The sequence below is a fragment of the Eubalaena glacialis genome, chromosome 3 (assembly GCF_028564815.1).
Source record: "Eubalaena glacialis isolate mEubGla1 chromosome 3, mEubGla1.1.hap2.+ XY, whole genome shotgun sequence".
NCBI lineage: Eukaryota > Metazoa > Chordata > Mammalia > Artiodactyla > Balaenidae > Eubalaena > Eubalaena glacialis.
Genome location: NC_083718.1, coordinates 190,464,290 through 190,487,496, shown reverse-complemented (window position 1 = coordinate 190,487,496; position 23,207 = coordinate 190,464,290). Strand labels below are relative to the sequence as shown.

Genomic DNA, 23,207 nt, shown 5'->3' with positions numbered 1-23,207 from the left:
GCTCTGACGTCACGTCCGGCGGCGGCGGCGGCGGCGGCGTCTCTGCACGGTCGGCCCGGCACTTACCGCCGGGGCAGTCGGTCAGTGGGGCTGTGCGGGCGACCTGGCTTGGGGCCGGAGGGGTTGGCGTAGGGAGGAGTGGCCCGGGTGAGGAGGTCGGGAGGAACGAGGCGAGGGAGGGGGCGCTGTGGGCCGCGGTGGCTGTTGACGGAGTGTGACCGCGGCCGCCTTCCGCCCGGCCGCTCCGGACGTGTGGGCGCGGCGTGGGCTCCGTTCACCTGTCTGCAGCCGCCACCCTTCCCTGCGTCGGGCCCTCTCGCTGTGCCAGGCTGATGAGTTCGCGCTGATCCCCCGCCTCTTTTCTCAAACTTTTGATTTCCTCCCACCAGCACCCTTCCTGACTCTGTCCCCACCTAGTCCGCCTGCGGCTCCGCCACCCACACTCTCTGGCCACCCCCGATATGGGCTGCTTACTTGGCCCCGGCCCCCAGGGAGGCTTTCAGTCCGTTCCTGTGTCAGCTTGCACCTTCTAACCTTGATCTAAGCCCTGGTTGTAATATATGTGACTGAATAGAGTCTGCCTCCCCTTACCCTCTTCTCAGATCCAGGGGCTTTCTCTTACTACCCCTCGGTGGGACTGGTCAGGGGGTCACTGCTGCCTGTCTCCCTTTCAGACGGACCATGGACGGCTCCTTCGTCCAGCACAGTGTAAGGGTTCTGCAGGAGCTCAACAAGCAGCGGGAGCGGGGCCAGTACTGCGACGCCACCCTGGACGTGGGGGGTCTGGTGTTCAAGGCGCACTGGAGTGTCCTCGCCTGCTGCAGCCACTTCTTCCAGAGCCTCTATGGGGATGGCTCAGGGGGCAGTGTCGTCCTCCCTGCCGGCTTCGCTGAGATCTTTGGCCTCCTGCTGGACTTTTTCTACACTGGCCACCTCGCCCTCACCTCGGGGAACCGGGATCAGGTGCTCCTGGCAGCCAGGGAGTTGCGGGTGCCAGAGGCTGTAGAGCTGTGCCAGAGCTTCAAGCCCAAAGCCTCAGTGGGACTGGCACCAAGTGGCCACAGCGGGCTGGGGAAACCCGCCCCTCGGGATGTGAGCAGCCACCTCAAGGAGCCAGCAAGCTTGGAGGAAGAGGAAGTTTCGAGGACGCTGGGTCAAACCCCCAGGGATCAGGAGCTCAGCGGTAGTCCCAGCCTCCAGAGGCCCCAGCTTGGTCTCCCTGCTCAGAGTGAGAACCCCTCCTTCCTCCGTGGGAAACTCAAGCAGGCTCTGAAGCTTTGTCCCCCTGAGGACAAGGAGCCTGAGGATTGCAGAGTGCCCCCAAGGCCCTTTGAGGCTGAAGGTGTCCAGCTGCAGGGCGGGAGTAACGAGGTACTGTGCCCAGGATGCTGGAGCAGGGGAGGCAGGAGTGGGGAGGAGAGACTGACGCTTTTCCGGGATAATCTGGACCCTAAGGTAGAATCTGTTTTGTGGGTTTAGAACAGATTTCCTCCAAATGTAGGAAGCCAGCTCCATCCTGCATCCTCAGGCTGACCTTTCTGCGAGTCGTGTTCGTGGTTGCCAGCTTCTTGGGGTTGAGTGGGCAGCATCAGGTGTTTCCCAGGGTAGTGAAATCCAGGCAAACTTCCAGTTACCCACAAATAGAGCTCCTGCTCTCCAAACCCGAGATTCGGATGCTGCCTGCCCTGGGACCCTGAAGGGAACAGTCACTGATGAAGGGACTTGTCTGGGGATGTGCCTGGGTTGGGACTTGGGATGGAACTGGATGGAGCTGGCTGCCCCGTAGATCCGTCCCCAGCACCCCTGCTGATTAATTTGGTGACCTCGCTCTCTCCTGCTGCCTCTTCTGCTCTAGTGGGAAGTGGTGGTTCAAGTTGAGGATGATGGGGATGGCGATTATGTTTCTGAGACTGAGACTGTGCCGACCAGGAGGAAATCAAACGTAATCAGAAAGCCCTGTGCTGCCGAGCCGGCCCTGAGTGCAGGTTCCCGGGCAGCCGAGCCTGCTGAGAACAGAAAAGGTACAGCGGTGCCGGTTGAATGCCCCACATGTCATAAAAAGTTCCTCAGCAAATATTATCTAAAAGTTCACAACAGGTAAACGTTCTGTTTTTCTATTTTCTTTTCCCACCTGCTGTTCCCGTGTTGGGGGAGGGGGCCTGCATCCCCACTTCTGGGCCGCGTAGGGGCCAGGGGCTCCATCTCAGACCCACAGAGCGCCTGGCATTGGCGTCCTCTGGCCTGCGGGGAGTGAGCACCTGACCTTGGTTGGCTTCCTTCTTCCTCGCCCTCCTGCGAGCCCTCTGCTTGGAGTGGGTCTGTGGACACCTTAGCAACAGGTTCCACGCGCTGTGAACATTGACCTCCAGCTGGCTTTTCCCAAGTGGGTGAGAGAAGCCTGTGGCCCCCGGGCTGTGGCTGTGGCCTGACTGTAGGTGTTTCTAAAGCCTGGCAGTGTGGGCTTTGGGCCAAATGTCGATCTTTAGGGTTGGTGCCACCCACATTTCTGGGGACAGGTTAGCTCTGAGGTGTCAGCAGAGCATTAGAGACCATTCGTCTAAAGCTGCCGTGTCCCATAAGGTAATCAGATGCCACGCGAAGCTATTTTAATTTAAAATCAAAGTAATTAAAATTAAGTAAGTTCAGTTCCTCAGTCACACTAACTGCATTTCAAGGGCTCAGTAGCCACGTGTGGCCCCAGCTGCCGAATGCGACAGGACGGACGTAGAACATTTCCATCATCCCAGAGCGTCCTCTTGGAAGGCGCTGCTCCAGGGGCCTTGCTCTCTGCGGGGCCTGCAGGGATGGCAACTAGGTGACACGCCTTCTAGTCTTGCCCGTCCTTAGCCCAAGACATCACTTGGTGCGATTTCTTGCCAAGCCAGGCTGGGCTATAACACGTTTTCTCAGTATGACACTCTCAGAAGCTACTAGCGACCGAATGGAGTTGGAACTGGGGCTGAAGCCCATTTGCTGTCCCTGCTCTGGGGGCAGCTGCTGCCAGTGGAGCCTTTGGGGAAGTCACCCTGGGGTGGTCTGTGTCTGCCTGGACGCTCTCCCAGTGTAAGACCTGGGTGCAGGCACCGACCCCATCCTTACCTTGGGCTGCAGGCTGCTAGACCGGCCCTGAGAACTGGGAAGGGGTGATGGCCTCCTGAGGTCTTTGGGATGGGGGACAAGACAGTCAGTATAGCAGCAGAGGATGAGAGGAGTGTATGGCCTCTGGCAGGTTGTCGGAGCTCTCCCCACGCCACTCCCGGGCTCTGAAGTCAGGGTTCATTTAGCTCATTCAGTGAGCTGTCCGCCCGGTGGCTGGGCGTACCGGATACCTTAGTGAACAGAACAAAGAGGCCTTGTGGAGCTCGCCTTCCAGCAGGGCGATGAGACCCTGAACTACCAGATAAGAGACTTCGCAGTGCGATGAAGGCCACGAAAAAAAGAAAAGGACAGCAGTGCCAGGGGGCTGGGGAGTTCAGGGTGGGGTCAGGTTGCGATTGTAAAGAAAGGAGATAATCCAGCAGACTCAAAGGAAGTGAAGAAGTTTGCCTAACGGATGGCTGGGGAGAGCACTCTGGGCCAGAGAGGGGCCAGAGGAGAGGCTCTGGGGTGGGAGGGGGCCAGCAAGGTAAGGGGCAGGCCAGCAGTGCCCTCACAGGCCCCCAGGCCTTTCTCAGGGTGAGATGCCAAACATTAGAGGGTTGTGAGCAAAGAGGCGATGCGATCTGGTTGTACTTGAGGGCCCGTCTGGCTCCTGAAGTGGAAACCCGACGGGAGGTAGGCGTGGAGCACGGGATGGGTAGGAGGCCCAGGCGGTGGCCCAGGGATGGTGTGGCCGCACTAGATGGTAGCATGGAGGCCAGGTGAGGTGGTCAGATTCTGGCTGTGGTTTTGAAGGCTGAGCCCATGGAAGTTCCAGGCAGACTGCGTGGTTTCTCCAGGGAGTCAGGGCCCAGGGATCATTTCTGTCTTCGGAGAGATGCTGGCTGCTGGGCCTCCCCATCGGCCTGCGGCTCTGGGGCGGCCCCTCCAGTGTGGAGCTGTGCCGTGCCCTCCCTTGCAGAGTCTCCGGGAGGGAGGGGGGTTTCTGGGCTCAGCCCTGCAGCTTCACCGGCTGGGTCTGGCCGAGCCTCGTGGAGAGCCTCAGGCGGCGGCCCAAGCCCAGTCTTCCTCTGCCGCGGAGCACAGCACTGTCAGAGGTGCTGGAGGGGGCCTGGGTGAGGGAGGGCGGCAGGTCCACTCAGCCGCGACACCCCCCGTGGCTTCTCCCAGCAGGAAACACACTGGGGAGAAACCCTTCGAGTGTCCCAAATGCGGGAAGTGTTACTTTCGGAAGGAGAACCTCCTGGAGCACGAAGCCCGGAACTGCATGAACCGCTCGGAACAGGTACTTGGGGGCCGGCCCGGGTCCTGGCGGGCAGGGCACGCTGGCCTCTGTCTCTCTGCAACCCGGGAGGGTCCCCCAGGGGACTGGCGTAGATGGGACTGTAAACTCAAGAGCTGCAGGGTCCTTGGATGTCATCGGGTCCACTTCCTGGCGCAGGTTGGGGGGACAGGTCCCAAGGGCGGGCGGCACAAGCCCAGGAGGGACTTTGTAGGAGGCATTTTGGGTTTGCCTGCCTGGGCCCCTGGGCTTTGGAGAAGGGGTACTTCGGTGGGGGGTGGCTGCTGAGAAAGGCCACCTGGCCACCTCCCCCCACCCCCTTGGCTGGCCCGTGTGACTCGGTGGCTAAACCCCACCCCCACCTCTTCCTAGAGGCCTGTCGCCTGCAGGCTGGGGCCCCGTACCGGCCTGGCCCCCAGCCTGGCGTGGTGGGCTTGCAGCGTTCAGCGAGGGTCAGCGTCAGGGCAAGCAGGTTACGTGTTGCCCTCTCCCACCCTAGCGCCCCCCCCACCCTCCCCCCGCCCCGGGCAGACTCTTCCCAGAAGCGAGTGGAAGCCCCAGCTGAGGCTGCCGTCGAGGCAGAGGCCCCCGCTGACACCGGCCCCGCTTGCCCCTCACACTGCCAGGTCTTCACATGCTCCGTGTGCCAGGAGACATTCCGCCGGAGGATGGAGCTGCGGGTGCACATGGTGTCCCACACGGGGGAGATGCCCTACAAGGTCAGGCTCGGCCTGTCCCCAGGGCTGAGGGCCGAGGGGCGGCCCCAGGGTCCCTCCCGCCTAGCCCTTTACCTGGGATGGTGTCGGGGGGCCTCCCCCTCGCCAGCCGTCGAGGAGCCCTGCCCTCCCTCCCCGTGTCCGGTGCTCCCGTATCTTTGGGCGGGGCTGCTGTTTCTTTCCGCAGAGGGCAGCCTCAGCCTCGGCGTGGGCGTAGCACCAGAGGCCCTCCCCAGTGTGGCCTTCACACCGGGTTGGGGAGCCTCCGCATCTCGGCTGTGCCCTGCCTTTGGCTCCCCGCCCGACAGCCTGGGGGTGGCCAGGGCTCAGAGGGGACCGTGGCCTGTCTTCCAGTGCTCCTCCTGCTCCCAGCAGTTCATGCAGAAGAAGGACCTGCAGAGCCACATGATCAAGCTGCACGGAGCGCCCAAGCCCCACGCGGTGAGTGCCAGGCCGTCCTGAGGGCCCTGAGGACCGGGGCCGGGCGCTCCGATGCCGGGCACCAGCGCGGTGAAGGCGGCGTGGCCGCGTCCAGAGTGGCGGGCTGTGCGGGTCCGGCGTGAGGGGTCTGGGGGGTTCTCTGGGGCCCCCGGGTGGCCCTCCCTCCCTCCTGACTCTCGCCCGGTCCCTTAGTGTCCCACCTGCGCCAAGTGCTTCTTGTCCCGGACGGAACTGCAGCTGCACGAGGCCTTCAAGCACCGCGGGGAGAAGCTCTTTGTGTGTGAGGAGTGCGGCCACCGGGCGTCCAGCCGCAACGGCCTGCAGATGCACATCAAGGCCAAGCACAGGTGGCGGTGGCCCTTCTTCCCCCAGGGCCTGGCCCTGCTGCTGCCTCCAGGCCCGCGGGTGGGCTGGGAAGGCAGAGTTTGCTGCCGCTCACCCAGAGTGCCCCCCACCCTGAGTCCGGTGCCTGCAGCCTTTCTGGGTGGGGACGCCTGCCGGATGAGCAAGCCTGTTGGGCCAGCGAGGCTGGGGGGAGGGGATTTCAGGCAAGACCAGGCTCCCTACCCCCGCCCCGGGCAGCTTCTCAGTTTCCCGTGGCTCCCGGGATGGAGCTCGTGCTCCTCTCCCAGCCCTGCCCAAGCCCTTCCTCCAGGCACCTCGCAGCAGCCCGGGCCCGTTCCCAAGGCTCAGGCCAGCTGGCTTCAGCCTTGCCTGTTTCCGTGGCTCGGGCCGGCCGTGTTCCCAGCTGCAGTGGCGCCTAGGGGGCCACTTCCCTCGGTGACGCCTCTGCCGTGTCCCCACCTGGACAGGAACGAGAGGCCGTACGTCTGTGAGTTCTGCAGCCACGCCTTCACCCAGAAGGCCAATCTCAACATGCACCTGCGCACGCACACAGGCGAGAAGCCCTTCCAGTGCCACCTCTGCGGCAAGACCTTCCGCACCCAAGGTGAGGCAGGCCGTCCCCTCCCCGTCCTGGGGCTGAGGCCCGGCGGCTGAGCCCTCACCTCGTCCCCGCAGCCAGCCTGGACAAGCACAACCGCACCCACACCGGCGAGAGGCCCTTCAGCTGTGAGTTCTGCGAGCAGCGCTTCACGGAGAAGGGGCCCCTGCTGAGGCACGTGGCCAGCCGCCACCAGGAGGGCCGGCCCCACTTCTGCCAGATCTGCGGGAAGACCTTCAAAGGTGCCTGGGCCTGCCCCGGTCGAGCCCCGGGTGGGGGAGAGAGGGCCCGAGGGGCTGTCACAGGCTCCTCCGCGGCGGAGGCTCCCCAGGGCCCCGGGCAGTAGGGACCTCAGGGTGGCGCTGGAGAGCCTGGCAGGGCCCAGAACGGCCGCAGGCTGTGTCTCCTCTCCGGGCTGGAGCCCTGCTCCCGCCCCGACGCTGGGCCCTTCCCTCCTGCAGCCGTGGAGCAGCTGCGCGTGCACGTGAGGAGGCACAAGGGGGTCAGGAAGTTCGAGTGCACGGAATGCGGCTACAAGTTCACCCGGCAGGTAGGCCTGGGGCCGGCCTCCTCCTGCCCCCCGCCCCCCCGGCCCCTGAGCCCCTCCCCCAGACGCCTCTGTGCCCAGCCTGAGCCCCCCCCTCCCCGCTAGGCCCACCTGCGGAGGCACATGGAGATCCACGACCGGGTGGAGAACTACAACCCACGGCAGCGCAAGCTCCGGAACCTGGTCATCGAGGACGAGAAGATGGTGGTGGTGGCGCTCCAGCCGCCCACCGAGCTGGAGGTGGGCTCGGCTGAGGTCATCGTGGAGTCGCTGGCCCAGGGCAGCCTGGCCTCCCAGCTCCCTGGCCAGAGACTGTGTGCGGAGGAGAGCTTCTCGGGCCCGGGCGTCGTGGAGCCCTCGCTCATCATCACGGCCGCCATCCCCGAGGACTGTGACACGTAGTCCTCCCCCCCTCGCCAACACCCCGCGGCCCCCAGCCCACTTGGCCCCATACCCCCAATAAACCACATGGCTTTGGACTCAATTGTTCTGGCCCATCCAGCGGCCTGGTCCCCGGGAACCTGGGCTCCAGGGAGGTGCTGCTTTCCCACCGTGTCCTCTAGAAGAAACGGTGTCCTGCCTGGTCCTCCGTGCACCCCAGAGCTTGGCCAGCAGCTTCCCCACATTGTTGGGAGACCCCAGCCAAGTGAAACTTGGGCAGGTAGCTTTGGGGGACAAGCCTCTGGCCCAGGGCGCTCTCATCTTTCTCCATCTGGGTTTTAGAACCGGGACCAGTGGCCAGGGCCCTGACGATGGTGGCTGGCCCAAGACGGGGGCCCTGTTACTCTGCAGCCAAGTGGATCTGGGAGCCTGAGGACAGTCAGGCTTGTGGCTAAGCGTGCTCTGGACCCTGGCTGGCGGCATGACCATGGACAGGACCTTTCCCTGGGGGAGAAGCTTGGTTTGCTTGTCCAGGAGGCTGGCTTGGCACACAGGCAGGGCCAGGCCTAGAACGGCAAGAGGCCCTGGTGGTACCCAGGTTCTGCAGCCTTGGGAAGAAGAACGTGTGGGCTCGGGAGGCCAACTGCCTGCATCCAGATTCCTTCCCAGCTCGTTTTTAGAGCTGTGACCCGGGGCAAGTGACTAAATGCTTCACTTCCTTACTTTTTAATGGAATTAGTAACAGCGCTCGCTTCATAGACGAGGATTAAATGAGAAAGCCTGCTGTTCCAGTCCCCTGCCGGGTAACAGACGACCCCAGAATTGCCCTCGGGGCCGGGGGTCAGATCTGCTCTCAAGATGGCCCACTTGTGTGCCTGGCAAGTTGGCACTGGCCGTGGGCCAGGGTGCCTCCCCATGGGCTGCCTGGGCTCCCTCACAGCATGGTGGCTGGGTGCTGGGAGGAACGTCGCAGCAGGCCAAAGCTGCAAGGCCTTTCTGTGACCTGGCCCTGGAGGTCAACAGTGCCACCCCTGCCGCGTTGTATTGGTCCAGGCAGTCACCAAAACGTCATTCCTTAGGTTCAAGGGGAGGAGTGTCAAGAACCTGCACACGTTTACAGCTGCCCCCCCCAGACAGTGCGTGCTTCTGCTCAGTGCCTGGCACGGGGTGAGCGCAGAATCAGGGGTAGTGACAGTCGTGACCCCAAGAGCTCGCGTCAGCCATCACTTAACGCCTCATCACTGGAGGATTCCCGAGGCACCAGCCCCACGCTATGCTGAATACCTCCCAGGGTTTAAGGAGGAAAACTCCACTTTAGACCCAGAACCCCTCCAACCATCTTTCCTTTTACTCCTTGCCCACTAGGGAGCTCAGACGTAAAGACAGTTAAGTATTCTAGTGTGGAAACTGCCAGCCAGGTCATGAGCCACCTCAGATCTGGCAAGGCGACCGAGGTAAGCCATGGCCTTCCGATGCCCCCTTCCCGGCCCGGCACTGGCCGCTTCCTTGGGTTCCGCGGGCTTGCAGATGTGAGGAATGTTCTGCGCTCCACGGCCTCTTCTGGGAGGGACGCTGCTCTATTTGAAGGGTTCAGCCCCTCCCGCCAGGTCCAAGAGACAGGGATCTCATCACCTTTTAGCACCACACCTTCAGGAGGAGGGGGGAGCAAGGTATCGGGCACAGTGCCCAGGGGTGGAGTCAGGAGGTCGAAGCAGCTTTTGGGCAGGTGAGCCATGGCCTCAGCCACCCACATTTCTCCCACTTCCGGGGCTTGGCCTCCTCTTTCCACTACCTCATGCCTTGTAATGATTGAGACAAGAAAGGGCTTCAAAGGGTCTGCCCCCAAAACCATTAGCACGAGCCCTGGACGCTCCGAACTCTGCCCCTTTCTCTGCTAGCACAGGGGCGGCCCCGTTAGTTAAGGAACATTAAGTATGCTCGTCAGTACGACTTTGCTCCCCTTGCCCCACGCGCTTGGCCTCAGCCCAAAGGTTCCAAGACCCGGCAGCAGCAGGATAGAGGCAATGACACCAAATATATAGGAAATATTTTTATTTCAAAAAGTTAGTGTACTGAAGGCATTCTAAGACCTTAAACAGGATCCTGGACATGTAAGCCTACCGAACGGACAAATAAATACACAGATCTGCCCCACGCTCTGGGGCTGGCACTGGATGTCGGACGCTGGAGGGAGACTGTCCTAGTCCAGAAGAGTCTCTGAGGTCATATAAATATAGAATACTTTATAGCAGTAGGTCAGCATTAAATACAAGTCACTGAACTTTCATAACTTGTCTCATAGGCTGAAAAAGTTGTGTACATCTGACGTGTAGAGACAGTCCCTCCCCGGCTGGCCCAGCCCGTCAGTGCACAGACCTGTGTGAGTGATGGGAACCCGTGCCTACAAGGAGCGGGCAGGGCAGGGAGGAGACGTTTCTCAAGGGTCATCCCCAATCCCGGACCCCCAGTAGGAGCCTGCTGTTGCCCAGGCTGCTGCGTCCCCTTCCCATCTTTGGTCTTTTAAACCAAAGACAGGGTCTGTGGGGTGGGGACCTGGGTAGTTCTAGAGTGAACATCACTGGCTCCCTGCCCTCCCAAACCATCATCTGAGCAGCCGCCAGAGAGTGGGGTGGTCGGTCACACAGTGAAGTACCAAAAATGCAGGAAAGACCAGACAAAGGCCCGGGCCCAGGCACCGGCCTTCGGTGCTGACCAGAACTGCCGCGGCGGGTGACAAAGGCTGGTTTATATGAGAACAACGTGAGTGTCTGCAGCCCCCCGGTCCCAGCAAAAGCCTGCCCCCCCACTGCCTGCCCTGCCTTCTGGGGCTGCCAGGGCCCTTTACAGAGCCAGCCCCAGGAAAGGCACCAGGAGGGAGTCTCTCCCGTGAGATCGAGCTCCCCCGACCCCTGCCCATGACCTGCCACAGAAGTTATCACCACATCTCTCTGCGTGGCATGTCACACCCACTGGGCAGGGCACAGTCTGGCACCAAGCTTGGTGACTGGCATATAATTGGGGCTCCATCAGTCCCGTGCAGCCCTGCCTTGTCATCCCCCTGCCACAGACAGCAGACAAGCCATCACGCCTGGGCAGCATCTGCCTGCGGGGAACCCGAGTCGGCCACCCCATGGAGCCCGACGCCTCTGCGTGGGCTCAGCTCGCCAGGCAGGCACCCGGGCTAGAAAAAAGGTCTCAGTTACCCCTGCGAAGTGAAGTGAGGGCTGTGGAGAGGGAGCAACTAGGGCTGCGACCACCCTGGGGGGAGGGGCAGGCAAGCCCCAACTCACCAAGGGAGGACACTCAGACCAGGGGGGGTGATCTGGGGGAGGGTCCCCAAGGGAGCAGAGGACCGAGCATCCACCCTGGCCAGGCCTGAGGCAGGAAGTGCCAACCCCGCATCCCCTGCCTTTCCACTGTGCCTGCCACACGGGGGGCTCGGAGTGGCTAGCTGAGCCACAGCGCAAGGCGAATGGAAGGGCTGGCTGTGAGCTGTGGCCGCTCCAGCAGGGGTTCCAGAGCAAGACGGCTGACCTGACAGCGGTGGCCCCCCACCAGGGCTCCTCGAGGGACGCAGGAGGGAAGGCAGGGTCCCGCCCGACAGCCCCAAAGTTTCTGGCCAACAGAAGGGTTTTAAGTGCCACTTGTGAAGCGATGGTGAGAAAACTTTTTTTTTCTTGGTAAGAACACACTGATGAACATTTACCTAACAAGGAAAACGTTAACTGCCCTCCCCTCTGGAAGGGAAGGAGGACAAATTCAAGCAAAGGCTACTTTGGAAACCGTGAGGACAAGACCACCAATCCACCGTTCACACTCCTCAGAGAAAACCAAGGACGTGACACCAGCTACGGGGGTTCCCAGGAGCTCCTCCTGCCACCCTCCTGGAGAAGCCTGAGCTTCTGAGGAGCTTAAGGCATCCTCCCACCCTGCAGAAAGCTTCGGCAATGGGACGGGGAGAGGTTAAAAATCAAACAAACCGGACCCTGTTTCTAGCTGCCTCCCCCCCTTCTAAGGAAGGGCCAACTGTGTTTGAAACCCTGTGGCCACCTGCTGGGGCTGCCCCGCCCCGGGCTTCCTTGAGAAGCAACGGGAGCCTCCGCTCACAGGCCGCAAGGGCAAGGGCGCCTGCAGCTGTCCGCCTGGCTGGGCTTCAGCGACGAAGTCCCAGGGCCTCCCAGTGAGGAGCTATGACCTTGCACTTTCGTCCTCTGCCGAACTGGCCTGGGACAAAGGGCCCGGAGGCCCCCAAGCCAGGTGGGGCTACACCGACTGGTGGGTGTGTGGACAGGGACCCCCAGCACCTGCGTCGGCCCAGGTCCACTGGAGACAGAAAACACTCAGCAGGTCCCTCTGGGCCCCCTTCAGGACCACACGCCAGTCCATTCCCACTGCCCTGTGCCCCTAGGTCCGAGCTCACCTCCAGGAGGCCCACCCACGAGGGGTGTTCTGGTGCGAGACCCCAGGAGGGGTGAGGAGCTGGGCAGGCAGACCCCCTGCATCTGGGGAGCTGGCTCGCCGGGTGTCCAGCACTGGCCATGGAGGGTGGGACCCCACTGCAGCCATTGTCTGCCTGATTCTCGATGCTCCGGGACAGCAGGGCCTGCAGGGAGGCCACTCTCACACTCTCCCGGAAGGACCCCCGCCCCTCCACTCATACCCAGAAGTGGCCCTCCTCTCCCAAGGGGGGAGCAAGTCGGCACAGGTGGTGGCTGCAGGAGGGGCACATGCCTTCATTGGTGAGGTGGGCCTGCAGCGGGGGTGACTTACTGGAACCAGGGACGTGGTGGCGGAGGCAGCTCTTCCTGGACCAAGGGAGCGGCATTCACAACTGGCCTTGGCCCCAGCAGCTGTGACTCAGGCTCTGAACGCACGGAAACTCTCCAGCTGTCAGATCCTGAGGCTCGCTCGCTCGGCAGCGCCTGAGCCCACGCTCCAGCCAACCTGTCCCCGTGCACGAAGGATGGGGGTGCTACCCCCTGAGGTGCTGGGTTACCTGCACCAAGGCCCTCCCCGGGCCGGGCCGGGGCTAGTGCAGCTCGGCGGCGTTCTGCGGCGGCCGGGGCCGGCCCACACCCATGTCACTGCTGCCACTGTCCAGCTCAAAGCCACGCCCCCCCAAGGGCGTCTGGGGCATGAACTGGCGGAAGATGCTGACGCTGCCGTGCCAGAAGGTGGGCTCTGGGAGCCGTCCCACCACGCTCCACGCCCGGGTCTCTGGGTCGTAGGCCTCCACCACGTCGGAGAGTTCAAAGGTATTGTCGTAGCCCCCAGAGACGTAGAGCTTCCCTCCAAGGACGGCCAGGCTGCCCCCTACATGCACCTGTGGGCCAAGGGGGGGCGGTGAGTGGAGGCTGGCAGCCAGGGCAGGGGAGAGCCCCAGAGCCCCCCTCCATGGGGAAGGTGCCTGGGGCCCTTAGGAGGGGCAGCCTTGGCACTTCCTACACCCCAGCTAGGACACAGGGGCTCCATGCCCGGGGGTCACATGCCACAGCGGGTCCCTATGGTGGTCAAGGGGCCATGGAGGCACTCCCTGTGAGCAGCATCAGCCCTGCAAAGCAGGCGTGACTGTTCTCCCCATCTCCACCCCCGCAATTATTTATTTATTTATTTTTGGCTGCGATGGGTCTTTGTTGCTGCACACGGGCTTTCTCTAGTTGTGGCGAGTGGGGGCTACTCTTCGTTGCGGTGCATGGGCTTCTCATTGCGGTGGCTTCTCTCGTTGTGGAGCACGGGCTCTAGACGTGTGGGCTTCAGTACGTGTGGCACACAGGCTTAGTTGCTCCGCGGCATGTGGGATCTTCCCGGACCAGGGATCGAACCCATGTCCCCTGCCAGTGCAGGCGGATTCTTAACCACTGCGCCACCAGGGAAGCCCTGTTCTCCCCATCTTACAGATTGGAAAACTGAGCCTCACACAGCCGACAGCAGCAAAGCTGGGACTTGATCCAAAGTACGGGCTCTGAACCACGCGGCTGGACTATCCCATCTTTCTCAAGGTTGCTATAATGAGTACGAGTAGCTCATTATGGGGAAAACCAAAGTTATATTTCCTAACTGTAAAGATGTTATTTATTTATTAAAAAAAAAATTTTTTTTTTTGGCTGTGCTGCGTGGTTTGTGGGATCTTAGTCCCCTGACTAGGAATTGAACCTGGGCCCTCGGCAGTGAAAGTGAGGAGTCCTAACCACTGGACTGCCAGGGAATTCCCCTAAAGATGTTAAATAAGCTGTAGAGGTATCAGGAGAGCAGGTTTGGAAATTTTTTTTTTTTTTTTTTTTTTTGGCCACGTTGCACAGCTTGCTTGCAGGATCTTAGTTCCCCGACCAGGGATCAAACCCATGCCCCCTGCAGTGGACGTGCTAACCACTGGACCGCCAGCGAACTCCCAGGTTTGGAAATTTTAAGGAAGACAGAAAATAAAGATATAGGCGGGTGCATATGTGTATCTGGGACTAAGGAGATTGCTCATGTAGCCAAAAGCCACCCAGCCTTCCTGGCTCTATCACACTGTCAAACTCAGCACCCTCTTCTCAATAAGCAAAGAGAGGTGAGACCCCATTAGGCAGCAAAAGTGTGGGTACACAGCAGGTGCTCAGTAAGTGTACTCCCAAGGTCAATCCCCAAAGACTTCCTTGTCTGACCTCACCCCTCTGTTGCCCCCTTGTTCACTCTTCTCCAGCCACACCAGGCTGAGGGCTTGTTCCATGAACACACCAGGCATGCCCTGCCCCAGGGCCTTTGCACTTGCTGTCCCTCTGTGGAACACTTCCCCAGCGTGCTCTCTGGCTCATGGCAGGTACTCAGCGAACACTGGTCCGAATGGATGAACTCACTAAGCTGTGTGACCCTGGCATCTTATTTAAGGTCTCTGTTTCAGTGACCCTCGAGTACAAGTTGAGGACAACGCCAGCCCTCTGTTCAGGGAGGTAACACCGGGAAAGGGCCCAACACAGGGCCCTGCCCACCAGGACTGCATCCCAAACTTACGCTGACACTTCGGTTGGAAACCAGGACCAGCTTGTGCTCCCAATGCTGGCGTGTCTGCAAACTTACCTGATTCATTGATGGGATCTTATCCCATTCGTTCTTGGTGGGGTTATATACGTCCACCTCGGCAGAGTCGTCCCTGGGGAGTGGAGGGGGGAAGGAGGAGGAAGAATGGGTCAGAGTGACTAGGCAGCACCTGAGTGTGAAGGGCTGGAGAGAAGGGTCCTCCGGGCCCATCTCCTTTGGGGACCTCTGTGATGCTATTTGGCAGCCCACCGGCCAGTGGAACCCTATCCCTGGTTCGCAGGGGCTGATTTCAGGCCCCCATACCTATCTGGCCTGGGCTCTGAGGCCGGAACCCAGCCATGCTCCACAAACCCAAAGATCATGCTCTCAGGTGCTACAACGCTTCCCCGCAGCCCAGCACCAACACAGCTGCCCCTCCCCTTCGCTGTGGTCACCCAGCCTGGCCTCAGATCTTGAACTGATAGTGGCCCTCCTAACCAGTCTCAACTCACCCTTCCTCAGCTCACTTGTGCCACCTCTCAGGACAGCCTTCCATGGCTGACCAGTCTAGGCCAGGCCTCCCGGCCCACTGCACAGCCCCTGTGCCCTGGACCACTGCTCGGCCACTGCCCTCCCACCGCCGTCAGTCCCTCGATCCCACCCCATTCATTGCTGCATCCTAAGTGCCCGGCAGGGTGACCAGAGTCCCAGGAATAAGGACACCAGCACTGCCCTCCCCTTTGGGCTCAGGCTCCATCAATCCTGTTTGACAGGCTCCTGATCCCTGCAATACAAGGCTCAAAGGCACAGCCTTGAAACACAAAGACACTACCCCCCAAATAGGAGTATTGACGGTAACGATGGTCACAGGTCAGGGATCAGCAGAAAGGCCAGAGAGTAAATATTTCAGGGCTTGCCAAGCAGACAGTCTCTGTAGCAGGTCCCCAGCGCTGCAGGTGAGAACAAATGCAGCCACAGTCGTATAAACAAAGGGGCTGGCTGCATTCCCATGAAACCTTATTTATGGACACAAATTTGAATTTCACACAACTTTTCACACGTCACGAAGTATTACTCTCACTTTGATTTTTTCCTCCAACCACTTCAGAATGTAAAAACCATCCTTAGTCTGTGGCGCGTAAGATGATGATAATTAATATGGGAACCCGCTGGGCTGCCCCCCGACCCCTGCAGAGACACAGGAGCTGCAGCCAGAAGGTGCCAGGCCAGACAAGGCTCTCGGCTTCTGCCTCTGCGGCGCTGGGACAGCCCAGCCCCGGAGCCACGTTAAGTGGGGACTGAGGCAGAGCACTGCTGGGGGCGGGGGCCGCCGGTCACTGCTCACAGCCCAGAGCAGCAGCAGCCCACAGGCTGAGGCCTCCACCCAGTGTGGACCCTTCCTGTGGACCGGAGCTACCCCGACAGGTGGCATTCTGGGCAGTGTGACGCGGCTGAGGCACCAAAGCGCGTGGACAGGGCGCAGGAACGCTCAAGCGCACGAGACCCAGGCCCCTGGCCTCGCCCACACTCTCGGGTGAGGCCAGGCCCCCACTACTCAACAGGCTGCCCTCCTAGACCGCTCACCCTCTCGGCCGGATTGGTGGTGGCAGTGCGCAGTGAGCAGAGCTGAGCCCACCTCCCGGGGCCCCCATGGCTCAGGCGACCCTGTACAAAGGCTAACAGGGGCCCTGGGGGGCACCCTAATGCTCACACGTGGGGCAGTTTAGCAGCTGACCAGTGACTCCGACCAGGAGGAGAAGGCACAGGGCGTTCCCTCCAAAGACCGGTCCTTGGGCACCTCTTGTTCTAGGACCACGGCGGAGGGGGTGGGGGAGGAGGGGAGGGCGTTCTCAAAGTCGCGCAGCCTGGAACGGCCACGAGGGGCTGAGGCCAAGGTTCTGGCACCCTCATGAGTTGTATTTATAGCCATCTCCACCCCGCTCTTTGAAGACAGGACTTGGGGGAGGGAGAGCTGGGCGAAGCGTCAGATGACGTTTTATAACAGGACCGGGAGCTGGCTGGGATTCTGGGGCTTTCTCAGAGCAGATCTTCACTTCCTAGGATACGGGGAGGCCTGGCCCCTTGGCCACCTGCGTGACAAGCAACACCACCTCAGCTCCAAATGTGTTCTCCCCGAAAGCCTGGGAAGGCGCCTTGAGTCTGGGGGAGGGGCAGCTCAGACAGTGAGAGGGGCGTGGGCTGAGAAGCACAGTGTCCCCGTCCTCAGAGGCTCCCAATTCAAGTCGCAGGTGGAAAGGGGACAGAGGGGATGGCCGTTCACACCTTACCCTTCCCTCCTGGTCCCGTAGCTTCAGGCCGGCTCTAGGCCAGGGAGGGGAGCGGCAGGTACACACACCTACAAGTATGTATGTACGTGCACATGTACGCAGAAGCTGTGAGCAGTGGCTGGGAGCTCCTAGTTCCTTGGATGCCTACTGGCCCATCAGGAGAGGGCATTTTGCTGTGACAAGTCATCAAGACTCACAGATGCATGGTGACCCATTGGCTGCCCAGCTCCGCCGCATGCTGCCGAGGCCACAGCCTGGCCCAGGGAGGCTGTGATGTGGTGACAGCACACGGGACATGGGCTGGATGTCCTTGGTTCCAACCCTGTGCCACCACTTAAAGCCTGTGGTTGTGAGCAAGTCCCTCACCCCTCTAAGTCTCTGTTTTGCCACCTGTGAAATGGGGATGACAGTGGTGCCCATCTCAGCAGACAGTCATGGGGATCAGCTGTGAAAATGCCCATGAAACAGGCAACCAGAGCTCGGTCCACTGGGGACCCCAACAGGCTAACTACTGTCATCGTTCCCACAGGCAGCTCTGGGCCTGCTCAGTACCAGGCTCCTCCCTGGTCCTGGGTGGCCGCGGGATCTTTGGGGAACAGCATTCTTTCAGCAAGACTCACCAGCCCTCCCTGTGCCAGGCCAGGCGGGAAGGAATAGACAGAACCTGCGGAAACGCGCTGAACACACAAGTGCTGCTTTCCGCAGAGGGGGCAGGGCTGATCCCTCCACCTGGCACCAGCCCGCTGGTGAGCAAAGGGTCCCTCTGTCAAGGCCACCCCACCCCAAAGACTCAAGTGTCCAGAAAGCTCTCCTCTAGTCTTTTTAAGATTCAAAGTCCCTCTCAGGTAGGACAGGTGGTTCCTTTTAGTAAAAGCCATGTGAGACCAACAAGGGCTTTTAGTGAGACCCACCAGGCAAAGTCCAGCCAAAGAGACACAATTGATTTAGCTTCTATGAATCTCAAAAAGTTCTCTGCGAGGACCTAGCTCCATCCCACTTGGGATCCTCAGAGGCCACAGAAACCATTCTAAAGAATGGGGGCAGGACAAAGGCTCCAGGTCAGAAAGACCCAGCCCCAGAGCCCAGTGTGGCCTCAGTTTCCTCATCTGTGAAATGGGGAGAACAGTGAAGATGAGCTTAGCACAGGACCTGGTAAAAAAGATCACGCAGTGGCCTTGGCCCCTGGGGACTCACCTGATGAAGTACATGAGTCCATTCAGAGTCACTGTCTTGGGGGCAAAGGACCAGGGCGGGAGCTGGCCACAGTCCACCAGCGACCATAGGTCCATGTCTGGGTTGTAGCACTGCATCACCATGGTCTCCTTGCCGGCCAGGGAGCCGATGGCGTAGAGCCGGCCTCGGCAGGCCGTGGTGGAACAATTGTCCATGGGGTAGGTCATGGGCTGCAGGGCCTCCCAGGAGTCGGTGGTGTGGTCGTAGCGCTCCGTGCTGTCTGCGGCCACCACGTACAGCAGCCCGTCCAGCACGGAGGAGCTGTGGTACTCCCGGGCCTTCAGCATGGGCGCCACCTCCGTCCACTCATTCACGCTTGAGTTGTACCTCCACACGCAGTCATAGAGCCGGGAGCCGTCGGACCCGCCTGCCGGGGCGGACAACGTGCAGATGGTCAGCCCACACCGACTCAGGGCGATTCACCCACCCGTGACTCCCTGAATTTCTGAGAGGGGGAAAGATAACCCTCTCATCTTGGGGGAGGGATAACCCTCACCTGGCTCCACGTAAACACACATCCTCTCTCACCAAGGCCGGACCAGGGGCTCCAGCAATGCATAGGCTGACCGCTGCCCAGGAGGATGGCCATAAAAACACCACCAAATCTCTGCGGGCCAAGCCAAGGCCCAGGGGCCGCAATTCTAAGTAAACAGCAATCTCAGTCTGGACCCCCCGCACAAGCGGTCAAACACCTCAGCTGGACTGGGGCATCAGGTCTTAGAGTCCATGCTCCTGGGGAGCCACAAAGCATGTGGGTGGGGTGCCCAGGGACTTGTTCACCAAATTCTAGGCTTCCTGGGCAGCCCCTAACCAAGGCCGTGCCAGGATGAGTTGAGAGGAAATCTACAGCACCCTGCAAGCAAGAAACCTAACACAGAAAGTGATGCTACAGTGACTTCCCTGGCGGTCCTGTGGTTAAGACTCTGCACTTCCACTGCAGGGGGCGCAGGTTCAACCCCTGGTTGGGAACTAAGATCCTGCATGGTGAGGCCAACAAAAAAAAGAAAGTGATGCTATGAGTGGACTTCTGGGGTTGTATTTCTTGATTTATATACAAGTTACTGACATGTTTTGTTTGGAAAAACTCATCCAGCTGTACAAATATGATGTATACTTTTCCATCTATATTTCAAAAAAAAGGCTTAAAACCAACCAACCAACCAAAGCCCAGTGGTACTGGCTATAGCCACAAATTAAACCAGGTTCACCAAAGACATCAGAATTCCCACAGTATGAAGGGACCCCAAGAAGCCTGGGGGTTGCGTTCCTCTATTGCCCCAAGGCTGGGGCCACAGGGCAGACCAGAGCCGGCCTGACATTCTATTCGGCTCACAGCCCTGAGCTTTCAGAGGGAGAAGGCAGGGTCCTTGTAAAGTCCTCTCTGCCTGCCTTCTTCCTTCTAGAGGAGAACCGTGTCAAAGGCAGCTGAAGTCGCTTTCTCATCCTCCCACCCCGTGAAATTCCCTAGAGGCAGCTGTAGGGACCCACCTCAGCCACCTGTCTAAACCCAAAGGATTAGCTGCTCAGCTGAGACATTTATGGAAGGGTGTGCAAAGTTGGGGCGAGTCTGACCAGTTCTGGGAGTTCACTGGCCAGACTTCTGTGGTGGGAGGGTGGGGATGGTGGTCCCCAAACAACACAGGGCCAACCTCAGGTTGGAAAGGGACTGTTTCTGGCAGATTCCCGCAGAGGCTGGACCTGGAACTGCAGGCCAAGGAAGCTGTGGCCACAGAGCTGAGCCTGTCCTTAGGCCGGGATGCGTCCCACTTGTCAGCTCAGAGCCGGCTTTCTCCGGACGGTGCCAGGCTGGACACAGCGCTGTGATGGCACAGCCGGGGCCTCCCTGCCTGATCCAGCCCTCTGCAGGCCCCAAGTGCAGGCCTGATCGGTTCTTTCCTTATATAGCCGTCACACAGACCGCCCCTCCTCACCCCACTCAAGGAGGTAGACTCATGTTTGAACTGGGATTTATCTTTAACGAAAAATGTGGGAGATGCCCAGGACTAGGGCGGGCTGGGACACGCCCAGCATGACTCGGCAGTGTTTTGGGGTTTGGGCCAAGTAACTGGAAGAAAACCTCTTAGCATGTGACTCTGTTTACAGTCGCTGGGCAGGGAGCAGCCTAAACACCACGTGACCCACAGCGCAGGGCCTAGGTGCAAGCCCTGTCACTGGTGACCAAGTGTGCTGCTCAGCCATGAGGGAGAAATCCCCCGGGGGGGGGGGGAAATGGATGTATCACAGGGCGTCAGTCCCTGGCCCGTCCCCAGATTCCTTAGGGAGAAAAAGAAAGCACTCATTGTGCAGGGTGACTGCCCCAGTATCTTGCAACGAAGTGGGGGCACCACCCGGGCAAGGAGGAGGCTGCCCAGGCAGGCCCTGCGTGCTGGGAAGAGACCCACAAACTGCTACTTGTGCCACTCACACAAGGGGTTCTTCTTCTAGATCTTAAGTATCAACTCTAGAAACGTACGTGCGCGCCAGCCTGGGGGAGGAGGAGGGGGAAGGGAAGTGGCCACTTGCACCCAGGTGCGGTCCCGGGATTCCAGATATTGTGGGTTCTCCTGCAGGTGGATGTATTCCCCCAGGGGGGCGGGGGTCCGGGCGGCCCAGGGTCCTCCTGACCAGCCCCCAGCCCACTCACCCGTCACGTAGATGTCGTTGCCCAGCGCCACGATGCTGTAGCCCCCGCCCAGGTGGTCGGGGAACTCGGCCAAGTAGCGCCACTGGCCCGTCTGCGGATTGTAGCAGTCGACGGTGACCAGCTCGTCGCAGTCCTGGTCGCAGCCGCCCACCAGCACGAGGATCTCCGCGAGGCCGGTGGAGGGGCGCGGGCGCATCCGGGGGCAGGGCCCGCGGTCGTGGCGGTCGTAGCGCGCCGCCTGGAAGTCGCGCGCCTCGCGCAGCAGGCGCAGGCAGGGCGGGCAGCGGGCCACCAGCGGCTCGGCCTCGACGTGCGCCAGCAGGTAGAAGCGGCGCACGAAAGGCAGGCGCACGGCCTCGAGCAGCTGCGGCCAGTGCGCGGCGCGCCGCGGCGGGTCGGCGCGCACCCAGCGCAGCGCCAGCTGGTAGGCGGCCTCCTCCTTGGGCACGCACAGCCCGTCGTCGCGCAGGTAGCGCAGCAGCCGCGCCAGGGGCAGCCGCTCCAGCTGCTCGGCGCCCAGCTCGCCCACGTGGCGCAGGATAAAGCGCTGCGCCGCGCTCGCCAGCCCCGCGCAGCTGAAGGCCTCGGCGAAGTCCTGCATGTCCAGGCAGTTGGTCAGGTCGAGCTGCTGCTGCAGGAAGGCGCCGCACGCCTCCTTCACGGCCGGGAACTGCAGCAGGTCGGCGGCGCGCAGCAGCGGCTCGGCGTTGTCGCCGCTCACCGCCACGCGGCCCGTGTAGCTGAAGTCGAGCAGCAGCTGCAGCATGTCAGGCGGCACGCCGTGCAGGCGCACCCGCTCGGCGCGGCTCTCGCGCAGCTGCCCGGCGAACATGGCGCGGAAGTAGGGGCTGGCGGCCGCCAGCACGGCGCGGTGCGCCGGGAAGTCGCGCCCTCCCGCTGCCTCCAGGGTCACGTCCAGGAACTTGCGCTCGGCGCGGAGCTGGCTCAGGCCGCGCAGCAGGCTCAGCGCGTGCGCAGGGTCCGAGAAGGGCAGCACGGCTAGGGGCGCCGGCCGCTCCATGGCGCCTTGGCTGGGGGCGCGGGGCCGCTGCGCGCACGCTGCTCAAAAGATCCGCCGCCAGTGCCAGCGGGAAAGACACTACAAGCTAGTCGCCGCGGCTATAAATAGGGCCGGGCGCCTCGGCCTCCGGGGGGGCGGGGGCCGGTAGGGGGCGGGGCGTCACAGGCAGCGCCCACTTAACCCCTCCGCGCCCGGCGCCGCCGCCCTCCCTGCCGCCCGGCTGAGCGCGCCGACTCGCCTCCCCTCGCATGCTCCCGCCCCCGCGCTCCAGGCTGAGTCACCGCCGCTCGCGCCTGTTCCCTCTCTCCGCCCTTCCGGGGCTTCCTGCGGCCTCCCGCCGACGCCCGAGCCGGGGACACCGGGTGACAAGGGTCCTCTCCGAGGGGCGGCCCTGCCGTGCGCTGGGATCGGGGGCCTCCAGGGCCTGCTCACCACCCACTCGGGCCCGGCTGCTGAACAAAACCCGGTGGTGGCGGAGGAAGCCATCCTTTTCGCGCCAGACTTCCCAACTGCTCCCGGGCGACTCGGTACAATGGCTTTTTTTTTTTTTTTTTTGAATTCCACTAGTTCCAAGGGTTGCTGGTTAACCCTATCTCGGGACAGGTTTCAAACGACAGAATTTTTTTTTTTTTTTACAATTCAGGAACAGAGCGGGAACAAGTATAAGTTTTTTAGGTGACGTTTTTTTCTTGGCGCATCCGTAAGGGACACGGGGCCAGATGCCAGGAATCTGCTCCACTGTGTTTCTGCAGGAGTTTCAAACTTGACTAACGCGGTCGTTAACTTTCGTCAGCACAGAAGGCGCAGTTTTAGTTTCCGAGTCATAGAGACTCTTTCAGGCTCCTGAGCTACCCTCTGAAGGGGTCATCCTGGCCTTCTCGCCCTTCCTCTCCTGGAAATGGAAGTGGGAAAGGCAGAAATCAGGGTAGGAAAAATCCATGAGAATTCGTAAGAATATACTATTAAGCTGAACAAAAACCTGAAGCACCAGAAAATAATTCCAGGGAAAAAATAGTTTTTCCTATTCCATGAGAGGGGCACTAGGTACCTGGGGGTCAGGGCCCTCAGCTCAAGGTCAGACAGGGGACTGCCTTAAAAACCAGGGGATGTGGCTCTTCAGAGATGTCACAGTCACGTGTGGGGTGACCGTGAAGAAAGAAATCTTCCTTACTTTGGTTCCAATAGATACAATGCCAGGACTGTGTTTTCACTGAAACCATATGAAAAAGTTCCCTCACTTGGAAGCCATTTTTTTCTTTAGTTTAATGTATGCTTTGCTCAGTTTTAGAAAAGACCCTTAAATGTATTGTTTGTAATGATAAAAATAAAGTTATATCTAACTCTCTCTCTCTAAAAAAAAGGAAAGACCTTTATTCCACTTCTTGTGTTGCAGATGAAACCTGAGTTTCTGTTATTGGATAGCACCCCCCATGCCCCGTGGGCTTGGCAGAGACATTCCAGACAGCAGCCTCATTCCGCCCACGTGTGTCCCAGGGCAGGCCAGGGACACCAGGAGTTGCTGTCATTTCTTGGTTCCAGCTCAGTCGGCACAGCCTTTGGAGAAGACATCTTGGTTTTCTTCCATCTCTGAGATGCAAACTGTAGGCTTTCTCTTC

The 23,207-nt window shown here is 60.6% G+C and overlaps 2 protein-coding genes across 4 annotated transcripts; one reads left to right on the top strand and one right to left on the bottom strand.

Annotated features, from left to right (window-relative positions):
- Window positions 1-27: 27 nt before the first annotated feature.
- On the top strand, window positions 28-7,512 carry ZBTB48 (zinc finger and BTB domain containing 48). Of its 3 annotated transcripts, none has more exons than XM_061185049.1 (11): window positions 28-80; window positions 675-1,371; window positions 1,856-2,097; window positions 4,273-4,384; window positions 5,008-5,100; window positions 5,452-5,538; window positions 5,731-5,885; window positions 6,351-6,487; window positions 6,559-6,723; window positions 6,943-7,031; window positions 7,134-7,512. In XM_061185049.1, the coding sequence occupies exons 2-11, from the start codon at window positions 682-684 to the stop codon at window positions 7,428-7,430; spliced, it is 2,067 nt and encodes a 688-aa protein (XP_061041032.1). In that variant the 5' UTR covers window positions 28-80; window positions 675-681; the 3' UTR covers window positions 7,431-7,512. The 3 variants fall into 3 exon arrangements, with proteins under 3 accessions (XP_061041032.1, XP_061041031.1, XP_061041033.1); XM_061185048.1 differs by having other exon boundaries at window positions 4,270-4,384; XM_061185050.1 differs by lacking the exon at window positions 5,008-5,100 and having other exon boundaries at window positions 4,270-4,384.
- Window positions 7,513-9,446: 1,934 nt separating this feature from the next.
- On the bottom strand, window positions 9,447-21,644 carry KLHL21 (kelch like family member 21). Its single transcript, XM_061185047.1, has 4 exons — window positions 20,571-21,644; window positions 17,888-18,293; window positions 14,466-14,538; window positions 9,447-12,732 (listed from the first exon to the last, which is right to left on the bottom strand). The coding sequence occupies exons 1-4, from the start codon at window positions 21,589-21,591 to the stop codon at window positions 12,439-12,441; spliced, it is 1,794 nt and encodes a 597-aa protein (XP_061041030.1). The 5' UTR covers window positions 21,592-21,644; the 3' UTR covers window positions 9,447-12,438.
- Between the last annotated feature and the right edge of the window lie 1,563 nt (window positions 21,645-23,207).